Source organism: Pleurodeles waltl, chromosome 12 (genome assembly GCF_031143425.1).
Source record: "Pleurodeles waltl isolate 20211129_DDA chromosome 12, aPleWal1.hap1.20221129, whole genome shotgun sequence".
Classification (NCBI taxonomy): domain Eukaryota; kingdom Metazoa; phylum Chordata; class Amphibia; order Caudata; family Salamandridae; genus Pleurodeles; species Pleurodeles waltl.
The window spans coordinates 601,633,571-601,659,212 of NC_090451.1; the positions used below are offsets into that span (position 1 = coordinate 601,633,571).

A 25,642-nucleotide genomic window follows, 5' to 3' on the forward strand; every position below is an offset into this window, starting at 1 on the left:
CCCCAAGACATCACACCCCTCATCCTTCCATTTCTTCATGGACCTAGCTAAGGCAATCCTCACAAATGGCTGCATATCCCAAACTGGTGCATCCCTAGTGTATGGGGTGCAACGCAACACGCATGACACCGTAAGGGCCCATGTATTACATACCTATTGCACTATATATGGGACTCTTCTTTGCAACGTCCGGCTTCCCAGTAACAGGGCTGACAGGGTATACTCCCCACACAAACCCTGTTAAAACCTCAACTCCCAATTACTGTCAGGGTCAAACCAATGTACTGCATGCTGCAGTTGTGAGGCAAAATAATAAAGTCCCATATGAGGGAGCTCAATCTTTCTGCGTTCCCATGACTGCTGTAGCATAGGCAGGCTCACTCTCTTCCTCTTATTTTCCCATAACAAGTCTAGTATTAAACTATCTAAGCGTGCAAAGTGTGGTCTGGGTACCTCATAGAGGGTATTCTGCAGACCATATAGGAACTGCGGCAGAATAACTATCTTCGTAATGGGTACTATACCCATCAATGAAAGCAGCAAATCCCTCCAAAATCTAATGGAAGTCCATAATCCCTCCAATACCCTGCCATGATTAAGGTCATAAGATTTGTCAGCAGTATGTGCCAATCGTATCCCTAGGTACCAAAGACCATCAGATCCACAGTGTCAATCTGGTCTCAAACTATGGCGCCCTATCGGGAATAAGTAAGACTTTCAAAGATTAATCCAGAGCCTAGAGCACTCCCCAAATCTCCGTAGGGCATTTAAAGAAATGGGGATTGAAGACTCCGGGTGCTGTACGTAAACCAGGACATCATCCGCATATAAGGAAACCACATGTGCAGTCTCCCCAATGCGCAATCCCCTTGGGTTCAGTACCACGCGAAGAAAAGCCGCAAGTGGCTCCATTGCAATAACAAACAAAAGGGAGGACAGCGGATATCCCTTTTGCGTCCCCCTTCTCAATTGAACCACCTCCGAGATTACTTCCTCAAACCGCACACGGGCCATCAGACGATCATATAAGAGCTGAAACCAGGATATATATTTCAGGCCGAGGCCCAATTTATTCATAACTTACCATAGATACCCCCAATCCACAGAATCAAAAGCATGCTCTATATCAAGGAGAGCAAACACAACAGGGATCTTCCACTGTAGGGCGGTATGATAAATATGGGAGAGGCGAGGAAGATTCAACATCGTACTGCAGTGGGGAATTAAGCCACATTGATCCTGGTGAATTCGGGATGCCAAATGCGGGAGAAGACGCACCGCCAGGATGCTACTCAGTATTTTAACATCCTCATTTAGACGTGATAATGGTACACAGCTGGATCTACTGGATCTCTATCCGGCTTGGGGATCAAAGACACCAATGCCTCTTGCATCGAGTCTGGTAAGTGACTGTGGTCAGTCGCCTCTTGATAAACCTTTAATAATTTTTCTGAGAGAATGTCAACATATTTTTGGTAATACTCTTCCGGGAGTCCATCAGAACCAGTCGTTTTTGGCAAGTGTTTTATGACAATCTGCATTTCATCTCGAATTATAGGTGTGTCTAATAGGGCCTTGCTGTCACATGTCAATCGAGGGAGCATGACTTCGTCCAGGAAGGCAGTCTCAGTATCTAATGGCACATTATTAGTCAAGGCGTAAAGTCTGTCAAGGTGCTCCTTGAATACTTTATTAATTGCTATGTGGTTGCAGTCAGATTGTTGCTTTAGCAGGCATGCCAACAATGCACCCGCCTTGTCGCCCTCTGCATGGAAATGATGGTGATAGTCCATGTAAATGTACCTTTCCAGGCGTCGCCAATCATCTAGCAATGCCTGTCGAGTTTGCTGCCATTCCTCAACACACTGTGGTTGTGTAGGGAGGCATCACACCCGGAGATATCTCTCTCAAGCTGGCGCATGACACTATATATATGGTCTGTAGACAGAGTCCCTTAATCACCACCTTCATAGCTTCCCAATCTCAGCCCCTAGTCGCTGATGGCCCCTAATTAGTGACAAAGTATTGTGTCAGTCCATCTCTGACTGTCCTCTCGAAGGGTACATCAGTCAAGATTTCTAGGGCGTAAATGCCATGTTGGGAGTACCGGCCTCTTATACCCCTTACTCAATTTAACTAAGAGCGGAGAATGATCCGATATGTATTGGGCTAGATAAGTAATAGCTCTCACCTGTGGGGACATTGTTTCGGACATAAAGTAGTAGTCCAGTCTACTGTAGGCGTGTGTTGCGGGTGTGTAACAGGAATATATCCTTAGAGTAGGGTGCCTATGTCACCAGAGGTCTTGTAACTGGAGTTCCCATATAGTATCTACCAGTTGCCCCGTCAAGTGAGGTTTCAGTGGTTCCTGGTCTAGCATGCCGTCCAAAACACAATTGCAGTCTCCTGCCAGCATAATCTCTGCCATAAAATATGGGGAGGCAGCCTGGATCACATCCCTAAAAAAAGGTCCTGCTGTCCACATTAGGGACATAAACATTTATCAAACATACTTCACAGCCATCTAGGTCTCCAAACACAACTAAATACCTTCCTTCCGGATCCAGTACATGACAATTGTGTTGGAATGGGACCCCAGGGGCTACCCAGATCAAGACTCCCCTAGCAAAGCCACTATAAGAGGTCGCATAGAGGTGGCCTCTCCAGTGTTTTTGGAGACTAGGAATACAGGTTCCCAAAGTATGAGTCTCCTGTAGCAATCCTATTGATACATGGTAGCTTTAAGATAGGCATGAACACGGCGACACTTATCCAATTGGGTCAAAACCTTGTACATTCGAAGATAGTAATTTGTAAGTGTCTGGCATACGTACAATCTAGTAGATATCTCCAGGACGGCCATCATATATATCATGACTGAGAAACGAACATTTTCAGAATCCAGTACAAGCAGTAGATCTCCCTTTTCAACCTGTAAATAAGGAACCAAGGAAAGAACATTCCTTAATGTCCCCAGGCAGTGACCCGACCCCTTCCCGTCTTGACCAGAATGGGGTAGAGGCCGGTGGGCCTTGCTCCGTGACCCAAATAGATAATGGGAAAAATAAATTATATATATCCCTGTTAACTAATTATGCAAACAAGTCTATGTAACATTACGCTTCGTCAGAAGTCATCACTGAGCCAATCCACGAGACAGTGCCTCCAGTGGTCACTACTCCGCATCAACCCCTATAGGGCTATGGGGCCGGCCATCCCCGCATACCATTGTAGGATACATTGGATTTTCATCAGGATATCTAGACCTTCACATAAGACCAGAATGAAACTAGACAATAGGAAGGTATCACAACAGCTTTGTTGCCAATTAACATCTATACAACTAGTGCAGTTCATCGCATATCAGCAATAGTAATACCCGTACAGACAACTCTGCATTCAACAGTGTCATGGCGGGCCATCCCCTGTGGTATCTGTGTCTGAGTCAGGATGACTTTGACGTTCTCCAAAGGTGCTCTGCTCATAACTGTCGTCTCCCTCAGTGGCAAGAGTACCATCAGGTTCCACAATAACTTTAACAGTTGACGCTAGGGATTGGGTGGCACCCCTCATTCATTTCTGGTTTCGTCTCTTTGAACTACGTCTACCTGTAGTTTCAGATCTCCCAGCTTCCGGAACATGTTGAGATCCTAGCTGAGGGGACACCGCGTCCACCCACTCATGCGCTTCCTGTGGATTAGTGAAACAATTGACCTAATTGTTTGTGGATTACTCTGAGTTTAGCCGGGAAGACTAAGTTGTAGCGCAGATTCAGGCCACACATCTTTTTTTTTTACGTCCATAAAGGATTTTCCTTGGTTCTGCCCTTTCTGGGTGTAGTCCAGAAAGACAAGTATTGGGTGTCCTTCATACTGTGGCTGTCACGTTGCGATCTTTATAATGGAAAAAATGGCCATTAATCGCACGGGCGGCATCCCGGGGCACGGAAAAAACATCAGAGCCCTGTGTGGTCTTTCAACCTTCCACCGGGGGACCACAGTAGCCAGCCAATTCTCCAGGAATTGTTCCACGTTACCCCCCTCCAACACCTCCGGGAATCCTACAAAGCGTAAATTGTTTCTGCGCGAACTACCTTCTGCGTCTTGTTCCTCAAGCCACACAGTGAGCTTCTGGAGGAAGGAGACAATATCGTACAAGGCAGCTACATCACAGTGGAGCTCACCAACTTTATCTTCTACCACTACCACCCTGTCCACCACCTTGCAGAGGTCTGTCCTCAGTAGTGTAATATCCACTGCTACGGTGTCGATCTTGGTGTCCAGCTCCATACACGTGCCCCCTGACTTCCTTCAGGATATCAGACATGGAGAGCTGTTTAGGATCGTAGCCTTCCGTAGCACTTGGAGAATCATCCAGTGATTTTGTACCCCTCTTATCCCTATCATGGGTGGCCTGCATATACTTCACAAAGTTGTTGGCCTGAGACTGCCGTCCTCCTTTGTCCTTTTCCATGTCTACTAGGCCGTTTCAGTGCCGTGTCCAGGCCACAGAGTAGGGCATTAAAAAATCTGAAACCCCTCTGGTAGTGCCAATAATATGTCTGGCAGTCTTCAGCAAGCCTGTGGCCCAGCCAAGTGCCAAAATACGGCGAAGGCGTCCCCTCCACCGCAAGCACCTCCAATCAAGGAAAGAATCTTGGCATGCTTCACCATTGATGCCCCAGTCCAGCTCCCACCACACTTCACATGGGCCCCCAACACCTGAGGTCCACCCTCACAGTAAAGGGAGACTGCTGCAGCCAGACCCGGGGTCTGCTATTCTCCCTTAATTCATAGCACCTCTAAATGTCCATGTTGTGACAGCCGAGGGTCCTACTGCATCTCTGCTGAACTGGTGGCCAACCATGGCCATCCGAGCCAAGTCAAACCGACCGGGCGAAAGGCGCCCGCTACAATCCAATCAAAGGCCCAAATAGGGCACTGGGGGCACAACTGATCACCAGTCCTCCATTCTCGGCACCACCTGGCCGCTGTCAGCGTTCCTATTGCAGCATTTGCTGCGTCATCCCGCCCTCCCCCCGGCAGCCACCTCACCTCGTGGACAGGCTTCGGCAGCTGCACCCAACATGCAGGCCGCACACTCAGACCTGACTATGAATTGCGGCCCAGACAGCACCAGTGCCTGGGCCAACGCTGCTGCCTCCGCTCGCCTCCTCATGTCAGAGGGGGGCCGCACACCCAGTGCAGCTCATCCGCATCCTGCAGTCCAGCACTCCAGGCCCTCCTTTCACCCGACAGGGAGAATCGGTGCCAGCGCCTCACAGCTGTCAGTGTTCCTCTTGCAGCATTCGCTGTGTCGCCTCCTCCTGAGGCCGCCTCACCTTGGGGACGGGCCTCGGCAGCTGTGCCCATCCTGCAGGCCGCACGGCTCACGGCCTGACTGCGAATTGCAGCCCAAACAGCACCAGTGTCTGGGCCGGGCTACAGCCCCTGCCCACCTCCTCGCGTCGGGGGCGCACACCCAGTGCAGCCTATTCACCTCCCACAATCCTGCACTCCTGGCCCTCCTCTCACCCGATCTTCCGGTTGGGAGAAGCAGTGCCAGCACCACTCCGTCAGCTCAGGGAAGCAGGCCAGGCCAAGATTTTAGCTTCAATATTTATGAGCAAGATAAGCTGGTAGGGTGTTGGTCTGGGCTCCAACAGGTTTTAAAATCACCTAAATAGTGGTGCAGCGTGATACTCCGGAAATATGCTCGTCGGTAGTGCTTCCTCAGAGGTCCAACACATACAGAGCCAAACGGGAGTTGTAATTTTTAAAGTATTCCCTCGACAGGCAATTGGGGTCTGTCGTTTTGACAGAAGGCATATATTTAATTACATTTAGGATCTCTTTCTCTGCCAATGGGAGTTCAACTGTTGTTTATCCTCGTAAAAAAGCTTAGGCAATATCAGGTCCTCCACAATGTGGTTTTCTTGCTCTGCTTCAGGAGGATCCCAGGCTCTGTTGAGCTGCATATAGTATAGAGCAAATGTCATTATTATTAAGAGGTCTCAGGAGAGTTCCCCCTCGTGGTCTGTGATACCTGGTATAAACCTTTGCGCTATAGCCCTTTTGGCAAGCCACTATAATATTTTGGACGACTTGGCCCCCATTTCATAAGTTCAAAACTTTGTGGTGGCCCAGACCAATTTGGTTGTATCTAGCAATTTATTCTTTAATGTTTGGTTGCAGGGGTCTATGTGTCAGTGTCATAACCACTTTCAGCAGGTCACAGGGCAAGCAGGAGCTACTGGGCCCCACCATGGTGAATGTGGCCTCCTAAACTTGACTCTCATTGGTAGCACGGGTCGAGCAGTGTACGGCTTCTCAAGCACCGGTCGGAGGGCAGGTACAAGGTGAACTCCGGCTCAAGACTCAACTACATCCAACAACCCTTATAAATAAATGTCAAGCCAAATACTAGCTTTTATGAAAAAAGTAGTATTTATATATTAATACAAAGTGAACTATGACATACACAAACAATACACATTACCATTCTAAGGCCGGCACTTTAACATTATGTGGGTAGATCCCCGAGTCTCACTTTCCTGTATACAGGCACTGATTATTCCCCATTTACGATAGGCAACATTCAGGTTAGGCCCCACTATGAGTCCGAGTCTTAAAAGTCCCACTGTGGCTTTTTAGGAATCAGAGTGGTCCAGCGCTATAATGCTGTGAGGTGGAGCAACTTTCCCCTGGATTCTCTGGCCCGGTATTCAGTTTTACTCTCTCCTGCTGTTATTGCAATTTGGAAGACCCCTGGAGCATTCAGCACTGCAGCATCCCCGTGGAACTTGAGTGGTAGCCTCGTCCCCGCAGGCCAGGTGGCTGGCCATCGTTGGCATCTTTCAGATGATGCATTAAGTTCCTCTGATCCTGCTGGCAGGTCAGGTACAGTCACTCAGTTCCGATGCTTAACTTGGGGGTCGAGGGCCATGAGTCAGCACCTGCTGCTTTTGCGCGGTCACACGGTGCTCCTGGCGACAGCCCTCCTTCTTGGTATTCGGGTGACGACCCTTGCTCTTCGGGTGACGGCCCTTGCTCTTTACAGTGGTCCCTTTGGCATACGGGGTTGCCAACTTCAGTCCACGTAGGGCAACAGCCTGATTAGTGAAACAGTAGCTTTCTTCCTGGCAGCTCTTTACAGTGCCACCAACATCATTCTGTACATACGCAATGGCCTGATATCTATCTAACTAAAGGTTATCCAGGCCCCCAGTCCTACGCTTTCTGATTCCCGTGATTCCCTTATTAGCCTCCTTCTGAGATATTCCCAGACCCCACTGACCTTTTCAGAAACAAAAAACCCTGCTAATGTGCACAGGAAAGCCTGGCTCTCCCTTTCCCCAGTCTGTGCCCTACCCACCTCTCAGGAGTTAGGCAATCCACAAATCTGCCTGGGGGTAAACTAACATTCCCCAGAACATTCTCCCACCCCACTCCTCTGGAGCTGAAGCTTCTGTTACCCAAACTAAACTGCATATCTAAAAAGGACGTGATGTGAGTGACCAAGCCGAATCCACATCCCTTCCACAACAACATCCTCTCTCTCTCTCCTGCCCCGGGCCCCAACTATTTTGGGGATAGGAAAAGCAAATACATAAATGTTACAGGGAAGCATTGACTCTTACAAAATGCCTTGAAAGGGGCAGGGGTGGGAGAGAGTAAAGGAAGCCTAGGGTTCTAACCAAGCCTGAAGGAATCACACTGTCAGGTGCACTTGTACACTCAACTTCATGTCATGTCTCTCTCTTCTATCATCTACTTTGCAGGGGCCCCTATTCATGTCTTTCGTCATCACCGATTTGTTTTGGGGTTGAGGCATGCCAGGGACATCCAAAATGGGCCATATGGCCCAGTCGTCATAATGGCCTCTTGTGCACAAAAGAACAACTTTTTTCTGGACCAAGGACTGTGTGGGGAGCCTCCTGCGCCCTGCTACCAAGTGAACCCAGGGTCACCCTCCCCGCCACCCAGTTCCAGGCCTTCTGAGGAGTCTCAAAGAAGGAGAACCCCCAGTGGTAGGACTTTCAATTTCACAGGGAAAAGGAACAGCTGTGATAATTTCATTGCCTTCAGCTTCTGCTTGAGAGCCACAAAGGACTTCCTCTCTTGCTGTACCAGCGTCCCATAGTCATGAGAAATTCTAACTTTCAAGGAATCAATGTTGAGTCAAAATGTTTATTCTGATTAAGATCCGCTGGTCGGGCCCCTTTTCCTTTGATATGTTCTCTGGTCCTGCCACCTCTTCCATGCTCCTCCTCACAATCAACCAGTTGTCCCTACCATCAGTACAGGCCCGCCCAAACAGGTGTTTTTCACCTGGCAGCAGAGGGCCCAAAGAGCACACGGTGCCAATTGTCTCCTGCTTCCACTGTGTCCCAGAGCCCTTCTACAGCACACTACTGGCTGTGACCACGGGTCTCAGAGCAAGATCCATTGCAGGTTTTGTGGAGCGATTTAGTCTCTTGTTCTAAAACCGAACCCAGTTCATCCTCCAGGGTGACGAGGTAAGGTTGGGCTGGCCAGGATGTGGTTCTGGGCCCAGATTGGAACAGACCTCCCATACGTTGCGCCGCCATTTGGGCGGTCAGGATATACCCCTCTGTATGATTCATTTTGTACAAAGACCACACTCTTCTGGCCAAAGAAAATACTACTGTGACGATTTCTAACATGAAAATGTTACAGGGTGTCTTCTTCTGCGTTGCACATATCATCTCAACAACACGAGTTTTATGTTTCACAGTTTCATGATTCATTTAGCAGACAAAATAAGTCTGGTTAAGCATTTTTGTGAGTTGGGCGTGGATGCAGCATTTGTTTTACCTTTCTCATATAGTGGTGAAGGAGTGGGAGCCTAGTGCCATCAAGTTCCCACTTTTTGTCCATGGTACTGGAAGCTGTTGGAGGAGAGTTGTGTTTTCAGGGTTCAAAGCTACAAAGCCTCAATGATTGCTTCTTGTATACTGCTAAGGCTCTCGAGTGGGCAACTGAAATTGAATTTCAGTGTATGTATGACGTGTGTAACAGAAGAAGGGACTGAGAGAGTCAAGGCAAGTTACAGACTCTCGCCATTGTGATTCTCCTGGGGAAGAAGCGAAAAACCTTTGTGTCTGCTGTTCAGTGGAAAAAAGACACTAAGGGCCACATGTACGAAATTCAGGTTTTGCGACTCGCAAATTGCGAGTCAGAGCGACTCGCAATTTGCGAGTTGCAAAACCTGATGTACAACAGTGTCAATGACACTGTTTACGATTCCCAATGGGGTCGCAAATGACCTACCTCATGAATATTCATGAGGTAGGTCACAATTTGCGACCCCATTTCCCTTAAAGGAAAACGAGATGCATTTCAAAAACAAAAAATGAAAAGTTTTCTTTTCATTTTGTTTAGAGCAGGCAGTGTGCAGTTTGAAACTTGTGCTAACTACAATTGTTTTTGCGGTCACAAAACAATCATACATGGGACTGCGACTCTCAATTAGGAAGGGAACGCCCCTTCCTACTTGCGACTCGCAAACCCTTTTTGCGATTCTGTATATAGATTACCGAATCGCAAAAATGAGTCTGTACATCCCAAAGAGCATTTTTCAAGTCGCAAACGGCACGATTCGCCGTCTGCGACTTGAAAAATGCTTTGTACATCTGGCCCTTAATTCAGTGCATTCATAGCTTGACTCGTATGGCTACTTCCCTGACAAAATAAATTGGAAACCATTGCATTTAGTGTATGGAAATAATGGTTCATTGGAAAGCTCGATCTTAAATTTTGTTTGCAAATGAGCTTTTCTTCCTCCTGCTTTTGCAAATTTGATGCATATCAGTTCTCACTGATGGACAGTATTCCAAAGAGCAAATTGCGGCCAAAGGCAAATATGCCACCTGCGTATTGTCAGAACTACTCTCCTCAATGTGGCTTCTGCAATGCAGCAGAGAAACGCACAGCATGACTGCTCCGAAAGGATGTATTTGTTAGTCTCCATCCGAGGAAGATTTTTCACCTTGAAAATGCATAAGCAAAATAATGGATTCAGTCTGTATATGCTATGGGAAAATGACTTCCTCAGCTTGAACGCTGCGAGTGTGAAGGTGGAGGTTATGGATGCCACCTCAGCTAAGATGTAATGCTTCGAAATCTGATTTTTGGCAAGGGACCGGACTTGAACATTCAAGTTTGTGATGGACTGAAGGGCTGGCTTTTGGTTTCGGTTTAATTCGTTTTAAAACCATTTATTGACGATGACCACCATTTTGGTATTTCCGGATAGAAGGCACAATTGCTGCAAAGCAAAGGCACATTTCTGTTTCCCAGAAGTAATTTCCTGCATTTTGGTCCTTGACAAGCATAATTAGCCTGGGTTCTAACTTCATCTTTAATAATGTGCTTCTCGGTTCTAAATAAGACAGTGTCCTCCTCCTTGAGAATCACCCTCTCCTATATAGCCCCCAGCGCAACTCGCTTCTCAGAAGCTGTTGGAGGCAGCATACTCCCGACTAGACAAACTCATCACTTACATGTGTGGCTTAGCACTCCAGTCTCTGGGACAACATAGGTGTGTCATGTATGAATCTAACAGTTGTTTTAATAGCTATACCATTAGGATGAGGGACCTTTATGGCTCTGAAAGCTAATGTACGATTTTCACTGTCTACTTAATTCACAGAATTTCACAGAAACTGTAGAAATATGCTGGCAAATGAATTAAGACCGTGGAGCTTAGGTGTGTTTTAATAACACATCGCGGTGAATATTTTTTTAGAATGTTTTATGGTTAGTCTGAAAATTTTGCCTTTTTTTTTAATAAGAAATTGTGTCTTTGCTAAAAATGTCTCAGAAAACTTCTGTGTTTACTGTCTGTTCAGCGACCAGTAGCACATCCTAAAAGTATTACACAGAATTATTCCTTGCTCCAGAAGTGTCACAATATCCTTTGTGCAAAGTAATCACAATGAGATGGCAGTGTGTGTAAAATAGATGTCTGCAGAGATCTGTGCGGCTAACTCAAGCTATCATCCTTCAGAAGTTGAGAAAAATGAGACGCATCGAGCTTTTGCGTTGTAAAGAAGCAAAGTTAATGCTAAGAAAAGTACTTCAAGAAAAGGTATTATAGAGGTGACTCAGGCAGCCGCAGAAAGGTAAATTGGATTGTTGGGCCCTGAAACGGACAGGCCTGTATATGCAGCAGGCATCGGCACCCTCTCTGGTTTGGGTCACCGTGACACTGGAGCGTTCCCCGTTTGTTGCTTTGCCTCTGTTTGTGACCGCTAGCCAGCCTTTCAGGTTTCTGTCTGGACTCCGTGGGTGATGGAATTTGAGCTCGCGCTACGTCGGCTCGTGCTTAGCCTAATTGTTCCATGCTGGCCCTAGGCTTCCGTTTATTGCTTTTGTTGTTTCATAGAGACCGTTTGTCAACAGCACCTGTCGCCCTGAAAGATTCACCTTTCCCTGTTGACGGTCAGCGTCTCAGCATCCCTGTGCTCGGCGCGCCTGCCGTGTACGGCGAGCGCTGCACTCCTGCCAGCGGGGACGGATAGGCCTCCGTCCTGCAGCCGAACCGCCAGAACTAGGAGCAGAAACTTTGCAGCTGCTTCTGTTGTTACATAAATAGTCTGCTTGTCTGAAGGTTGAGAAGCGTCGCTGGTATCTCGCAGCCAAGATCTGAGTAAACACCAGTTTGTACACGTTTCGTTTCCAGCCGCCATTTAGAGGCCTATTCCAGGCAACGAGGTGGATTGATCCAAAGCCGCAATTTATTATGCACAGTAAGTTAGCATTGTACTTGTCTCGCGTATCACTTTGCGTATACTCTCTCTCTAGGACCACAGTGGGCAAAATCCAGCTTGTACAGAATTTAGTGGCGTAAAGTCGAGTTTGCATCTTTGAGCAGGAGAGCCAGGTTCAAGTCTTGGCGACCGCTCTAATTCCTGTGCTTCACGGCAAATAACTTAATTTCCCAGTTCCTACTGAACACATGAATGTGTCCTTGTGTAAGGTAAGCCTCTCAAATATCTTTGGGTTGAGTAAGCGCTGTATAAAACTGCAAAAGACAAGATACCGGCGGAATAAAACAGTGCCTCGAAGCGCAGTAGAGTGAAGGGGAAAACTAAACCTCCAGGGGATGTAAATACATCCTAATCTTATGAATGTTTCTGTGATATGGAAGTCTCAGGAGGCCTTCGTCATATTCTGCAGATGGGGGTTATTTTACGTAACACTGCTGCACGTTACAGACCACCAATCTGGGTGAACGGGGAACACAGTTCTAGAGTAGATGCAAATAGATTTTAGTACTGAGTTGATAGTGTGCTGTTAGGAAAGGAACGACTCTGAGCCCCGCATTAGAGGCTGAAGCTGATCGTAGATTGTCTGTCTCTTTTGTACCTTCTGTGTAGATCACTGATACTTCACTCGATGTTTCCACAACTCGGCTTCAGTGGAATGTATAGCCTTTTCTTATGTTCCGGGGCCAGTTGGCGCCACACTGAAGGTCTATTGAAAGGGTGATATTAAACTTTATTTTGTATTGGTTACACATAAGCGTTTTTTTATTTGAGGAGTCTGCTTACATTTTGCCGAGTGTCTAATTTAGAGAACATGTAGAGCTTCGGCTATGTTGCAGTTTTTTTTTTGGAAACCTTCGTAAAGTTTTTTGGAAGCTTTGCAAAGTCTCAAAGGTTTACATTCTCTCCACATTTACATAAGGAATTGTAACTTTTATCACATTTGGTGTCACAAAAAAGAAACTTGTAGAGAAAAGCTCTCTACATTTGACATATTGCTTACAAAAAACTCTGTGGAAGATTTGCAAACACAAAGTCTGCATACATTTTCCATCTTGGATGGGCTTGATTTGAGCAAAAACTATCACACGGGTAGTGTGGGAAATTTTTGATCAGTCTTTTATCTGTTTACCTCCTTAGAGAGCCAACTGCAACAGTTGTAGGTTGTCCATACTTCCACTGGGCACATGAGCATATATACCTTGCATTCTTTGTGCTCAGGTCTCGGTTGCCTTTGAACTCCTTGTTGGCTCCTTAGGGAAGACTGGGCTCATTGCAGCCAGAACAGACTCCTTCAGTCCATAGGATTGGGAGTAACTGGACCAGGACTTATTGAGCCCCATCTGGCTGCCCTAGATTCAGTTATAGATTTTGACTCCACGCTGTCCTTGATCCTCTACTGGGAGGCTGTAATTGCAATGTTGATTTTTACTGTTGAGCGCGCAAAGCTCTCTGTTCCTGGTGTAATCCCTCTGTGGGCTTTTAACCACGCCCATGTGATGCCCATCAGTTTGGTTGGTTTGTGGGCTTGCCTTTTAAAATGAGCTTGAATTCATTAGTGAAAGACATACATACGTCATGCCTTTTCGGGTGATTAGCCCTCCTCGAGTGCATCGGCCAACATACGAGGTTCCATGGTTTCCGTATGGTTTCTGGACTACCTTTTCGTTTTATTTCGTAGGCAGCACTATCTCGCTGGGCAGTAATCGAGTGCTTTGCATGATTTTAACCATGTTACATGGATAATTGCACTTTTGCCGGTTACATGGATAATTGCACTTTTGCTGATACTTTTCACTGCAAGTGAACTTCTTTTTCCTTTTGTGTGTCTGCTTCACGCTCATGGTGGCGGTCGGCTCACTTATGTAAAACTGTTTTACTTTTCAGTTTATGTGGCTAGAAAAGTCCGGTTGTGAGTTTAAAACGCTTATAGTTCTAACTCGAGCAAACGCAAGACCCATTGAATTGCAAATGCTTGTTAGGTGTGTCTGCTCAGCCCCTCGCTGTCAAGACCCGGTGCAGATCTTGTTAATTCCTTTTCAGCTCCCCACATTCCCGGGACAGATCCTGCAGATGACGGTGCAACTCATAAGGCATAAGAACCAGTCTAAACAAAGCCTTTCAGCTGGCAACAGGCTTTGTCCCCTTGCTTTCTTTCATTGTCAGCTTGAATTCTCTGGTGTGAAGTTGACAACAGTGGAGGCCCAGCACCTCAGTTTCATGCCCAGATACAACTTGGTCACCCATGGTGTAGGTCCCACGGTCTTTGATGCAGCACCTGATGATAGAGGAGCAGCTGAAGACACCACCCCCTTGTCTCAACTGTTATTACCATTATTGGTCCATCTACCAGCCTCCACCTGAGTCATCAGAATTGGGTTAGGTACTGATCAGTATGAGGACCTGTTTCCAAATAAACACTAGCATGTCATCATGGGTGACTTTAAAATTAATGTTCATTGAGACATTGCAGACACTCTCTGAATAATGAGGGCACCTCATTTGATGATTTCAGAAGCTCCATCATAAATCAGCCATGACAATTAAGTTACTTGTTCTTATGTAAATTCAGGAAATAAGAAGGAAGCCACTTTATAAATCTGCATCTCAATGTCCTTGGGCATCAACAGCCATGCACATGAGGACAGTCTAATCTGTGTTTGAGAATACTTTAGACTCATCTTTGATAGCTATACCCTGAAGCACAATGTTCCGTCTTTCTAATGTGAGCAAGAAGACAAAATGTCTGGAAACTTATGGCAGAAAATGAACCAATCCAATGGGCATGATCAGAGTAGGTCCCCATCTCCTGTAGGAGTCCGACCACACCCTCGGGAGCTGTAGAAAATCGTGCTGAAATTGGACAGAGAAAAAGCAGTCAAAAGCCACTTATGACCAGGACCATGAACTTTGGTCTGACATTTGCTGGCAGTCGTAGCTCAAGTCCTTGGACTTGAAGCTGCACGCCTAGAGAGAGTGCTCTATCCAGTTCTATAAAGGATGAGGATCTCTTGTTGTTTAAGACAAGCATGGTCACAGAAAATTGTCAGAGTTATCTAAGTGACCACCAAAACTCCTCCCCACTTATCTTCAGAAAAGGTCTTCTAGCCTTTCGGTAGTGGGAGAACTTTCCTCTGAAATCACCAACTGGAGCATGCTGACCCCCCAGGAAACAGGCAGTTAAAGAGCAGGTTGGTCAGAGGGGAAAACAAGTGAGTTTCTTTTGGTGAAAAAGAGGCTAAAAATTCGTACCCACTTCCTGTGGTATTTCCGGCTCTTTTCTGTACTGACTTGAGATCGACTCTATCCAGTGGGTGAGGCTTTCTTTCCACCATCACTACACTTAGACAACCACTGATTCATGAATAGGTGAATACCAGCTAATCTAACGCTTCCACAGTCAAACAGGGTCCCTTTGGCCCACTGGGCATACCATGAGTATTGCAGGAACAGTGTAGTCCTCTTTGTAGGGGCAATGATTCTTCAGAAATATCTGTGGTGCTGTATATATGTTATCAGGTGATAAAAAGAAGCTGGAGTGGACTTGTACTTTGCTACTTTTGGCACAGCTGGCAAGTTTTGAGTTTGCTTATGTGTGACATTTCTATGGCGTTATTGTGCTTGTGTGTGACATTCCATTTTGCCTATGTGTGACATTCCATTTCCTTATGTGTGATGCCTTGAGGGAAAGAGAGTAAAATCGAGCAGCAAATTCATGTATTGTAATGAGTTAAATTATCATAATTTACCTCGTTTTGTGCAATGAGAGGCTCAAACACCTGCAACACCCCGAGCTCCTAATGAAAAGTCTCGAAGTGGCTTCCCTATTCTAATTTGAACTACCAGAAAAACAGTGACACCAATCCAATTAACAATTTGCTAATCACAGCATCCTGCCAGCTGCGGCTCTACACTCACACAGAGGCTAATTTAAGAATGGTCAACTCATTTGTGTCTGCTGTGCAGGACAGCCCCGCTACGTGCCATCAGCGTGCACCTTCTAAGAGCAGCAACTGCAGGCACTATGGCCTCGTGGCTTGACAGAACATGGTGGGACTGGAATTAAGTACATGAGGATCTAGTCAACCTAGAACCAGGGGATACAATACTATAGGTTTCAAATAGAAGAGAGGATCAGCAAAACAAATCTAGATGGTCTGGATGATCGGCTTGGAACAACGGCAGTTAATGCTTGGACATACTTCCGAACACATCTCATTTGGAAGAGGTCACCCTCTTTGTACTTACCTTAACTATCCAAATAAGCAAAATGTTTCTCAGTGGAATTACCAAACCAAAAAAAACCTCCCTTATCTTCCAAAAATAATTCCTGCACCACCCATCTGCATTGATTTCAAATGTCCAAACTACTTGACTTCACTAATCACGATCTGTCAAAAAGTTGAATTATATGACAGACACCTGAGAGAAGGAGCCGTAGTGTGGACCCCAGTAAGGGTGGGGGGGGGGGGGGAGGGGTTGTGGCTGACCATATGGGGCGTTACCTGATATCTATAGCACGGACCTGCAGTATAGATCTTGTTAGATATTGTTTTCATACAACCAACGTTTAAGCTTACTTACTCAAATCTAGCCAAAACTAGTCTGTAAAGATGTGAGCTGGCCCTTTAACTCATGCCTGTGCCACTGCCATGATCCAGCTAGCCCACCCAGCCTGCTCTCTTCTGGTAAGCTCAGACTGTCATGGCTCCAGATTCACTGCCTACGTTTGAATATCATGACCTTAAAGGACACAGATCATCTGCAGCCTCAGCATGTGTTGAAGTCCGGTGGCTCTGGCTTTCATGAGGATGTGTCTCCCTGAGTATCTAACTCGCCGGGCCGTGTGGTGGCACATTGACTAGGCAAGATACTTTCTTTGGCACTGTATGGCCCAGTCAAAGGGTGGCTTGGTTGGATGCCACTTGAGAAGAGGAGCGGGCCCGAGGGACAGTGTAACATTTGCTTCTTTGTGCACTTGGAGCAGTATTAAAGAGCAGTGGTGCCTCTTTGTGATGAGTTGGAGGTGAAACAGCGCAGCATCAGTCTGAAATATGTTATATAGTAAGTTATTTGGTATCGGTGAGTCTAAGGGACCAAATGGGATAGGCCCGAAATTCAAACTTTACCTTAGAAATTCATAAAAATGTATTTTTCATCCAGTGTTCATTGCCAGCTGAAGTGAGTGGGTTCTCACATTTGCAGGGCAGGCATGAATATGGCGTCTTGTGCATTAACTCACTTATTTCACTTAACCTCCCCAACAGCAGCAGCAGAGAAGGTGATTCCGCTTAGGCGAGGGACGTAGTGATACACTGTAGTGGATTAGCTTGGAGCACTTGATTTTACCATGCCCGTAAGACCCGAACCCTGACATCACTCTTACTTCACTGTGGAAGGAACAGCACAGGGCACAACGAATGCAGAAACCAGACAACTTCACGCAATGGGACTGATGTAGTAAAGGACAGGTCATGAATAGTTGTCACAAATTGTACACTGACTAATGATGACCTGTCTGATATTGCAATGTAACCCTGGTACCGAATAGGTCTCGTAGCAAAATCTCCAGTATGAGAGGGTTACAGAAAGACCTAACTAATGAATATTCATTTGGTTTGTGTTACCCCGTGATTGGCTACACGGGTATGTTGACCTGCAAAGGAACAGTTGAAGTGCATTTGCATTCCCAAATGGAAAATCCTTCTATGGTTGGCATCTTAAGTAATGGATAAAGTAGATCCTTTGCCACAGATAATTTAAAATGTGTAATTAGTCTACCCTTTATCCATGGGGTTCTGCGCTCATTCACAGCCTTCTTTTAGGTCCCCTTCTGACGGCCTTGAGGCATCTGTTGTCAAGGTCCCATCGTGGACTATATCAATACCCAACAGTGGGCTTTGGGTAAACCCATCCCCTAACATATGTTGGCTTTCTTGACAGTCTCATTTGCTTAATTTCCTCTGCTTGTGTTTGTTCCTCCCTTGGAGGACAGCTCATTACCATCCTTTTGTTGGGATAACTTGGTATTTTTCCATAGCTCCTTATCTGGAAGCTACTTTTTTGCTTTCAGCACTCTTTGGGACATGTCTTTTTTTTAGCTAAGTTTTTGCTGCTTCCCTCCTCAACTGCATCTTTGTGCTCTGTGCTTTGCTCCCCGAGGCTCGTTCACTGCTTCTCTGGCCTTCTCCTAACACCCCATAAGCTTCCCTCCTGCTCTGGGCACTTATTGGCGTTTACCTTTCTCTCCATCCCAGCCCACTCCCCCGCCCTCGACGCCCGTTGCTTTTGCTAGCTTTTGTGGGGTTGGCAGATGCTATTTGTTGCAGGACAGCTCCTTTCTTAAATAAACAAAAACAAACAATGTGACATTCTTTTTTAACACATATTTTTTAATTCACCACTTCAAGATGGACACCTGTCATCTTGATATGGTAAGTTGAAACAAAAACAAAGTGGCCTTTTCTCATGCACGCACATGCATAGTGAAGTATGTGTGCGCATGTTTTCACTTTACAGCATCTGTAGCATCATGGCATGTGTGCATTTTCATCATTGTATTTTTTGTCAGTGCTTTTCGGCAACCGTGGCAGACCCACACAGTCGATAATGCCTTTGAAAAGCAAGACCCTTTGGCTTTACCAATGTTTATTTTTCCTTAAGGGAACTGGCGCTGCCTTTAAAAAAAAAAAAAAAAAAAAAAACTCATTTGGGAACACATCGGTGGAGCAATGGCTGCCTGCTTCCCAAAGGGTCTTCCTCCATAATACCCAAAGGGGCGGCTCTCCTTTTATGAATAGGGTTACCGCATCACTTTTAGAGCCGGTACCTTTTGAGTGGTTTGCAACTACGACTGGAATCACAAACCATTGCCACGTTGCATCTCAGAGCAACGCTGATTTTGACCCACCTCCTCCCTGTGATGCAGAATGAGTTAGAAAATTCATTTCGCAAGGGCACTACTCATTCGCTAAATGGGCGTAATAGGTTTGAACAAATAATAATTTTGCAGGCGCCGTCAAGCCCGTATAGTGTTAAAGAATTTTTCATGCACGAAAACTGGGAGGTTCCCATTTTTCGTATTTCTCACTACCCAAGCCTAGCACTATCCTGGGTTCTATATTGTTCATGCCAAGTGTTCACCTGTTAATTTATTGTTAACACTGTGTGCTGCAGCTGCTGGGAATCGTTATATAATTGCAGTGTGGTGCCTTCGGTGACGTGTTCTTGTGTCTTATTATTATAGGATATGCCTCAGCAAGAGCAGAATGCCTGCATATTATCATGATATAGAGCTTCTGTTTAGCGGCACAGAAAAAGGGAAATTTGATGTGAAAATAATATATTCGCGTCTCATGTGGTTACCCTAGCTGCCTTTAAATAGCTGGTTTTATTTCCATTTCATGCGGTGCCGTTAAGCACTTTTATCAAGGGGAAGGCGGGAGCTGGGAACTGACGACGCAGGCTGGAACTTTGCTACGCGTAATGTGGTCGGCCCATCTTAGACCTAACATGCAGATGGGAACATTGCATAGGGCTGCACAACTCCACCCTGCTGTGGGATAAGTTATTGTCACCCTGACCAATATAGAACTACGCAGTAGTGGGGAAACCACCGGCTAAGCCAGCAGCGGTTGTGACGCGCTACATGAATAACCGGAAACTCCTGCCCTGCACCGTTACAATGTTTACATGTTTTGCCTTGGAGACTGGCTTATCTCGGAAGGGTTGGGTTGGAAGGACTGTCAGCACATGCCCGCGCTGGTGTCCTGATTGTGTTTATGTGGCTTATGACCATACATTCGGCAATTTATCAGCCAGGAAGCAATATTTTCTCGTGTTAGTTTAGCTGTCCTACGGCAGTGACATCGAATTTGACTTTACTTCGTAGTAATAGGAGGATGCATCTGTGTTTGTCAGTACACTTGTTCTAAATAAGACGTCTTTATTGGGCCACATTTATCTTCCCTATCGTGACATAACAATATGTCTATATTGTGGAGCTGCAGTACCTTTTGCTGACATTTGTAAAAGTCGTCGCCCCAAAGCTCACATCACTCCTCAGCGCTGAGGAGTAGGACAAATGATTCTTAGGCAGCTAATCGCAAACTACTGGTGATATACGTTCTGTTATTTATTATTTAGTCTGAGGTGTCACCTTTCCTTTCAAAATTAATCAGTGAGCCACTAGACACTTGATATGGCCATATTGTTTACCTGTGCTTGCTATATTTTCATATTTCCCTTTGTGCACTCTCTACATTTCTAACCGTTTCGTTGTTTTCATTTTCTTTTAATAAATTTGTATTTCTATAAATTACTCTGAATTCAATTGAAGGTAAAGAAAATAAGTCGACCTGGAATTAATCTACAGCACCATCCTGGTGGTCGCTTTTTACGAGTCAATTTGTAGGAATTTCATGACTCCTTCATTAAATCCAATGTTCTTTTAGATCTCTCCTACAGGCAGCTTCAGATTGATGTTCTCATAGACCATTTGCCGCTAAAAATATTAGGGCTTTGGCCCTGCTCCCTGCCCTTGATTTGATAGCTTTCTTGTCTATCTCATGTACTTGTTCTTAGGTTTTGGAGTTCCTCCCTATTTTTTGTTTGCCCTGCCTCTAGAGCATTTGTTCTTTACTGTGTTCTTATTGAATGACCTGTGTCCTGTGACCAGCTTGCATAGAGGGAACTAGTGGTTTCTTGTTCGCTCTCTTGTGTGCTGTTTTCCTCCTCAAAATCCCTAATCTTTGTATTCTCGCCTGATAATTTATTGCATTATCTCAGCTTTTTTTCTTTTCTTTTGTTTTAAACCATCCTTCTCCATTGTTCCTTGCCCTTCCCATCAGCTGCTCTCGCCAATGGCAGCAATTACTTCCTGCCCACATCTTGATCCTTTGTTACTCCTCTGTCCTTACAAGTTTCATTCTTTTTTAATGTTTTGTTTTTTTGAGAGCTCGGAAGCCTCTCTTTTCTCAACAGATGCTTTTCTGCACTTTGTTCATTTTTTTCTCTCAACAGCCACCTTTGAGCATATTTTCCTCAGATTTTTCCAACAACTTTTCATGATAACAAAACGTAATAGTGGTTACATCATGCCACATGCATGCACATATGTGGTGATGCATATGTGCCTAAATGTCATATCGTTGGGCTGCTATACAGGCTTGGTGCAAGCAAGCATTATCATGCTTTTTTGTTTTTTGTTTTTGATGATTCTGTTCAGCATCAGCAGACAAGCATTGTATTCCTTCTAGCTGATGCCGAAAGCATTGGCAAAACCATTAGCAAGATAATAGGTCTGCAGTGCTTTTAACAAGCAAGATTGGTTAGCTTTGCCAATGCTTGTTCTTCATATTTCAGTTTTTGCTTCACTCACTTCATAAAATAAATCCATCCCACCCACACTTCATTGTCCATCTTGAACCAACACCCACCCACCCTTCGTTGTCCGTCTTGATCACACACCCCACCACCCTTCGTTGTCTGTCTTGTTCCAACACAGATCCACCCTTTGTCCGTTTTGTCCCCCAACTGTCCACCCTTAATGGTCTGTGTTGATCCACCCACCAACCCTTTGTTATCCTTGTTGTTCCCCCCACCTGCACACCCTTCGTCGTCCGTGTTGGTCCACCCACCCTTTGTTGTTTGTGTTGGTCCCCCCATACCCACCCATCCACCCTTTATTGTCCAAATTGGTAAAACTGTCCAAGTTGGTCCCCCATCCACCCACCCTTCGTTGTCCATGTTGATCTACCACCCGCCTACCCTTTGTTGTCTGTGTTGATCGCCCACCCTCTGTTGTCCGTGTTGGTCCTTCAACCGCCCACCCTTTGTTGTCTGTGTTGGTCTGCCACCCGCCCACCCTTTGTTGTCCTTTTTAGTCTGATTTGTTGTCCTCGTTGGCCACCCACCTTCTTTGTCCGTGCTGATCCTCCACCCTTTGTTGTCCGTGTTGATCCCATACTGTCCGCCCTTCACTATCCATGTTGATCCCATACCCGCCCGCACTTCGTTGTGTGTGTTGATCACCTACCCTTTGTTGTCCGTGTTGGTCCTTCACCCGCCCACCATTTGTTGTCCGTCTTGGTCTGATTTGTTGTCCTATTTTGTCCGATTTGTTGTCCTCGTTGGGCCGCCACCTACCTATCCTTCTTTGTCCGTGTTGATCCTTCACCCTTTGTTGTCCGTGTTGATCCCATACTGCCCGCCCCCTTCGCTATCCATGTTGATCCCATACCAGACCCCTTCGTTGTCCGCGTTGATCCCCCACCCACCCAGATCCACCTCCCACCCTCCGTTGTTACACCGACCCACCCTTCGTTGTCAGTGTTGATTCCCCACCCTCCAACCCTTCGTTGTCCATTTTGATTCCCCACCCTTCATTGTCCGTGTTGATTCCCCACCCTCCCACCCTTCGTTGTCCGTGTTGATTCCCCACCCTCCCACCCTTCGTTGTCCGTGTTGATTCCCCACCCTCCGACCCTTCGTTGTCCGTGTTGATTCCCAACCCTCCCACCCTTCGTTGTCCGTGTTGATTCCCCACCGTCCCACCCTTCGTTGTCCGTGTTGATTCCCCACCCTCCCACCGTGTTGATTCCCCACCCTCCCACCCTTCGTTGTCCGTGTTGATTCCCCACCCTCCCACCCTTCTTTGTCCGTGTTGATCCCCCACCCTCCCACCCTTCGTTGTCCGTGTTGATCCCCCACCCTCCCACCCTTCGTTGTCCGTGTTGATTCCCCACCCTCCCACGCTTCGTTGTCCGTGTTGATCTCCCACCCTTCGTTGTCCGTGTTGATCTCCCACCCTTCGTTGTCCGTGTTGATCCCCCACCCTCCAACCCTTCGTTGTCCGTGTTGATCCCCCACCCTCCCACCCTTCGTTGTCCGTGTTGATCCCCCACCCTCCCACCCTTCGTTGTCCGTGTTGATCCCCCACCCTCCCACCCTTCGTTGTCCGTGTTGATCCCCCACCCTCCCACCCTTCGTTGTCCGTGTTGATCATCCAACCTCCCACCCTTCGTTGTCCGTGTTGATCCCCCACCCTCCCACCCTTCGTTGTCCGTGTTGATCCCCCACCCTCCCACCCTTCGTTGTCCGTGTTGATCCCCCACCCTCCCACCCTTCGTTGTCCGTGCCCTCCCACCCTTCGTTGTCCGTGTTGATCCCCCACCCTCCCACCCTTCGTTGTCCGTGTTGATCCCCCACCCTCCCACCCTTCGTTGTCCGTGTTGATCCCCCACCCTCCCACCCTTCGTTGTCCGTGTTGATCCCCCACCCTCCCACCCTTCGTTGTCCGTGCCCTCCCACCCTTCGTTGTCCGTGTTGATCCCCCACCCTCCCACCCTTCGTTGTCCGTGTTGATCCCCCACCCACCCACCCTTCGTTGTCCGTGTTGATCCCCCACCCACCCACCCTTCGTTGTCCGTGTTGATCCCCCACCCACCCACCCTTCGTTGTCCGTGTTGATCCACCACCCTCCCACCCTTTTTTGTGTTGATCCCCCACCCTCCCACCCTTTTTTGTGTTGATCCCCCACCCTCCCACCCTTCGTTGTTCGTGTTGATCCCCCACCCTCCCACCTTTCGTTGTTCGTGTTGATCCCCCATCTTCCCAACCTTTGTTGTTTGTGTTGATCCCCACCCTTTGGCCACACCCTTCATTGTCCGTGTTGGTCCACCACCCACCCCCCACCCTTTGCTGTCCGTGTTGGTCCCCCACCCATCCACCCTTTGCTGTCCGTGTTGATTAGTTGACGTCCTTGTTGGTCCCCCACCATCCCTTTGTTGTTGACCGTGTTGGGCACCCACACACGCACCCTTTGTTGTCCGTGTTGGGCCCCCACCCTTTGTTTTGGTCATGCTGTCCGTGTTGGTCCCCAACCCACACACCATTTGCTGTCCGTGTTGATTCTACACCCACCCACCCTTTGCTGTCCGTGTTGATCCCCCACCCTTTGTTGTCCGTGTTGGTCCCCCATTTGTTGTCCATGTTGGTCCCCCATCCAAACCACCCAACCACCCTTCGTTGTTGTCTGTGTTGGTCCCCCACCCGCCCACCCTTTGTTGTATTTGTTGGTCCCCCACCGGCCCAAACTTTGTTGTCTGTGTTGGTCAATTTGGTGTCCATGTTGTTCCCCCACCCTCCCATCCTTTGGTATCCGTGTTGGTCCCCCACCCTTTGCTGTCTGTGTTGGTCAAACACCCACCCACCCTTTGCTGTCTGTGTTGGTCCCCCACCCACCCACCCTTTGCTGTCTGTGTTGGTCCCCCACCCACCCACCCTTTGCTGTCTGTGATGGTCCCCCACCCACCCACCCTTTGCTGTCTGTGATGGTCCCCCACCCACCCACCCTTTGCTGTCTGTGATGGTCCCCCACCCACCCACCCTTTGCTGTCTGTGATGGTCCCCCACCCACCCACCCTTTGCTGTCTGTGATGGTCCCCCACCCACCCACCCTTTGCTGTCTGTGTTGGTCCCCCACCCACCCACCCTTTGCTGTCTGTGTTGGTCCCCCACCCACCCACCCTTTGCTGTCTGTTGGTCTGTGTTGGTCCCCCAACCAACCTACCCACCCTCCCTTTGTTGTCTGTGATGGTCCCCCACCAACCTACCCACCCTCCCATTGTTGTCCGTGCTGGTCCCCCATGCAGCCGCCCGCCCTTTGTTGTCTGTGTTGGTCCCCCACCCACCATTTGTTGTCCGTGTTGGTCCCTCTTCCAACTCACCCACCCTTTGTTGTCCGTTTTGGTTCCCTACTTGTTGTCTCTGTTGGTCCCCCTCGCAAACCACCCAACCACCCTTCGTTGTTGTCTGTGTTGGTCCCCCACCAGGTCACCCTTTGTTGTCTGTGTTGGGCCCCCACACGCCCACCCTTTGTTGTCTGTGTTGGTCCCCCACCCTTTGTTGTCAGTGTTGGTCCCCCACACTCCCACCCTTTGTTTTCTGTGTTGGTCCCCCACACGCTCACCCTTTGTTGTCTGTGTTGGTCCCCCACACGCCCACCCTTTGTTGTCTGTGTTGGTCCCCTACACGCCCACCCTTTGTTGTCTGTGTTGGTCCCCTACACGCCCACCCTTTGTTGTCTGTGTTGGTCCCCTACACGCCCACCCTTTGTTGTCTGTGTTGGTCCCCTACACGCCCACCCTTTGTTGTCTGTGTTGGTCCGCCACACTCCCACACTTCGTTGTCTGTGTTGGTCCCCCACACGCCCACCCTCCGTTGTCTGTGTTGGTCCCCCACATGTCCACCCTCCATTGTCTGTGTTCATCCCCCACTCACCTACCCTTTGTTGTATGTGTTGGTCCCCCGCCTGCTCACCCTTTGTTGTCCGTGTTGGTCCCCCACCTGCTCACCCTTCGTTATCTGTGTTGGTCTCCTACCTGCTCACCCTTCACTGTCTACGTTGGTTAATTCATTGTCTGTGTTGGTACATTTGTTGTTTGGTTGATCCCCCACCCGCCCACCCTTTGTTGTCTGTGTTGGTCCCCCACCCGCCCACACTTTGTTGTCTCTGTTGGTCCCCCACCCGCCCACCCTTTGTTGTCTCTGTTGGTCCCCCACCCGCCCACCCTTTGTTGTCTGTGTTGGTCCCCCACATGTCCACTTTTTGTTCTGTGTTGGTACCCCACCTGCCCACCCTTTGCTGTCTGTGTTGGTCCAATTCATTGTCCAGTGTTGATCCACTACCCTTGGTTGTTCGTGTTGATCCTATCACCCGCCCACCCTTTGTTGTCCATGTTGATCCGCCACCTGCCCACCCTTCACTGTCCCTGTTGATCTGCCACCCATCCACCCTTTGTTGTCCACGTTGATCCCCCACTCAGCCACCCTCAGTTGTTCATCTTTATC

At 47.6% G+C, this 25,642-nt stretch overlaps 1 protein-coding gene across 2 annotated transcripts in view; it reads left to right on the forward strand.

Annotated features, from left to right (window-relative positions):
- B4GALT3 (beta-1,4-galactosyltransferase 3) overlaps positions 1-25,642 on the forward strand; it is a 342,042-nt gene that overhangs the window by 171,323 nt on the left and 145,077 nt on the right. Inside the window, exon 1 of one of the 2 annotated variants that reach the window (XM_069217830.1) lies at positions 11,455-11,773. The exons of the other annotated variant lie outside the window; for it this stretch is intronic. Coding sequence (XP_069073931.1) covers positions 11,767-11,773 — 7 coding nt within the window. The 5' untranslated portion in view covers positions 11,455-11,766. Of the gene's footprint in view, positions 1-11,454; positions 11,774-25,642 lie in introns of those variants that run through there. 2 annotated transcript variants of the gene reach the window in all.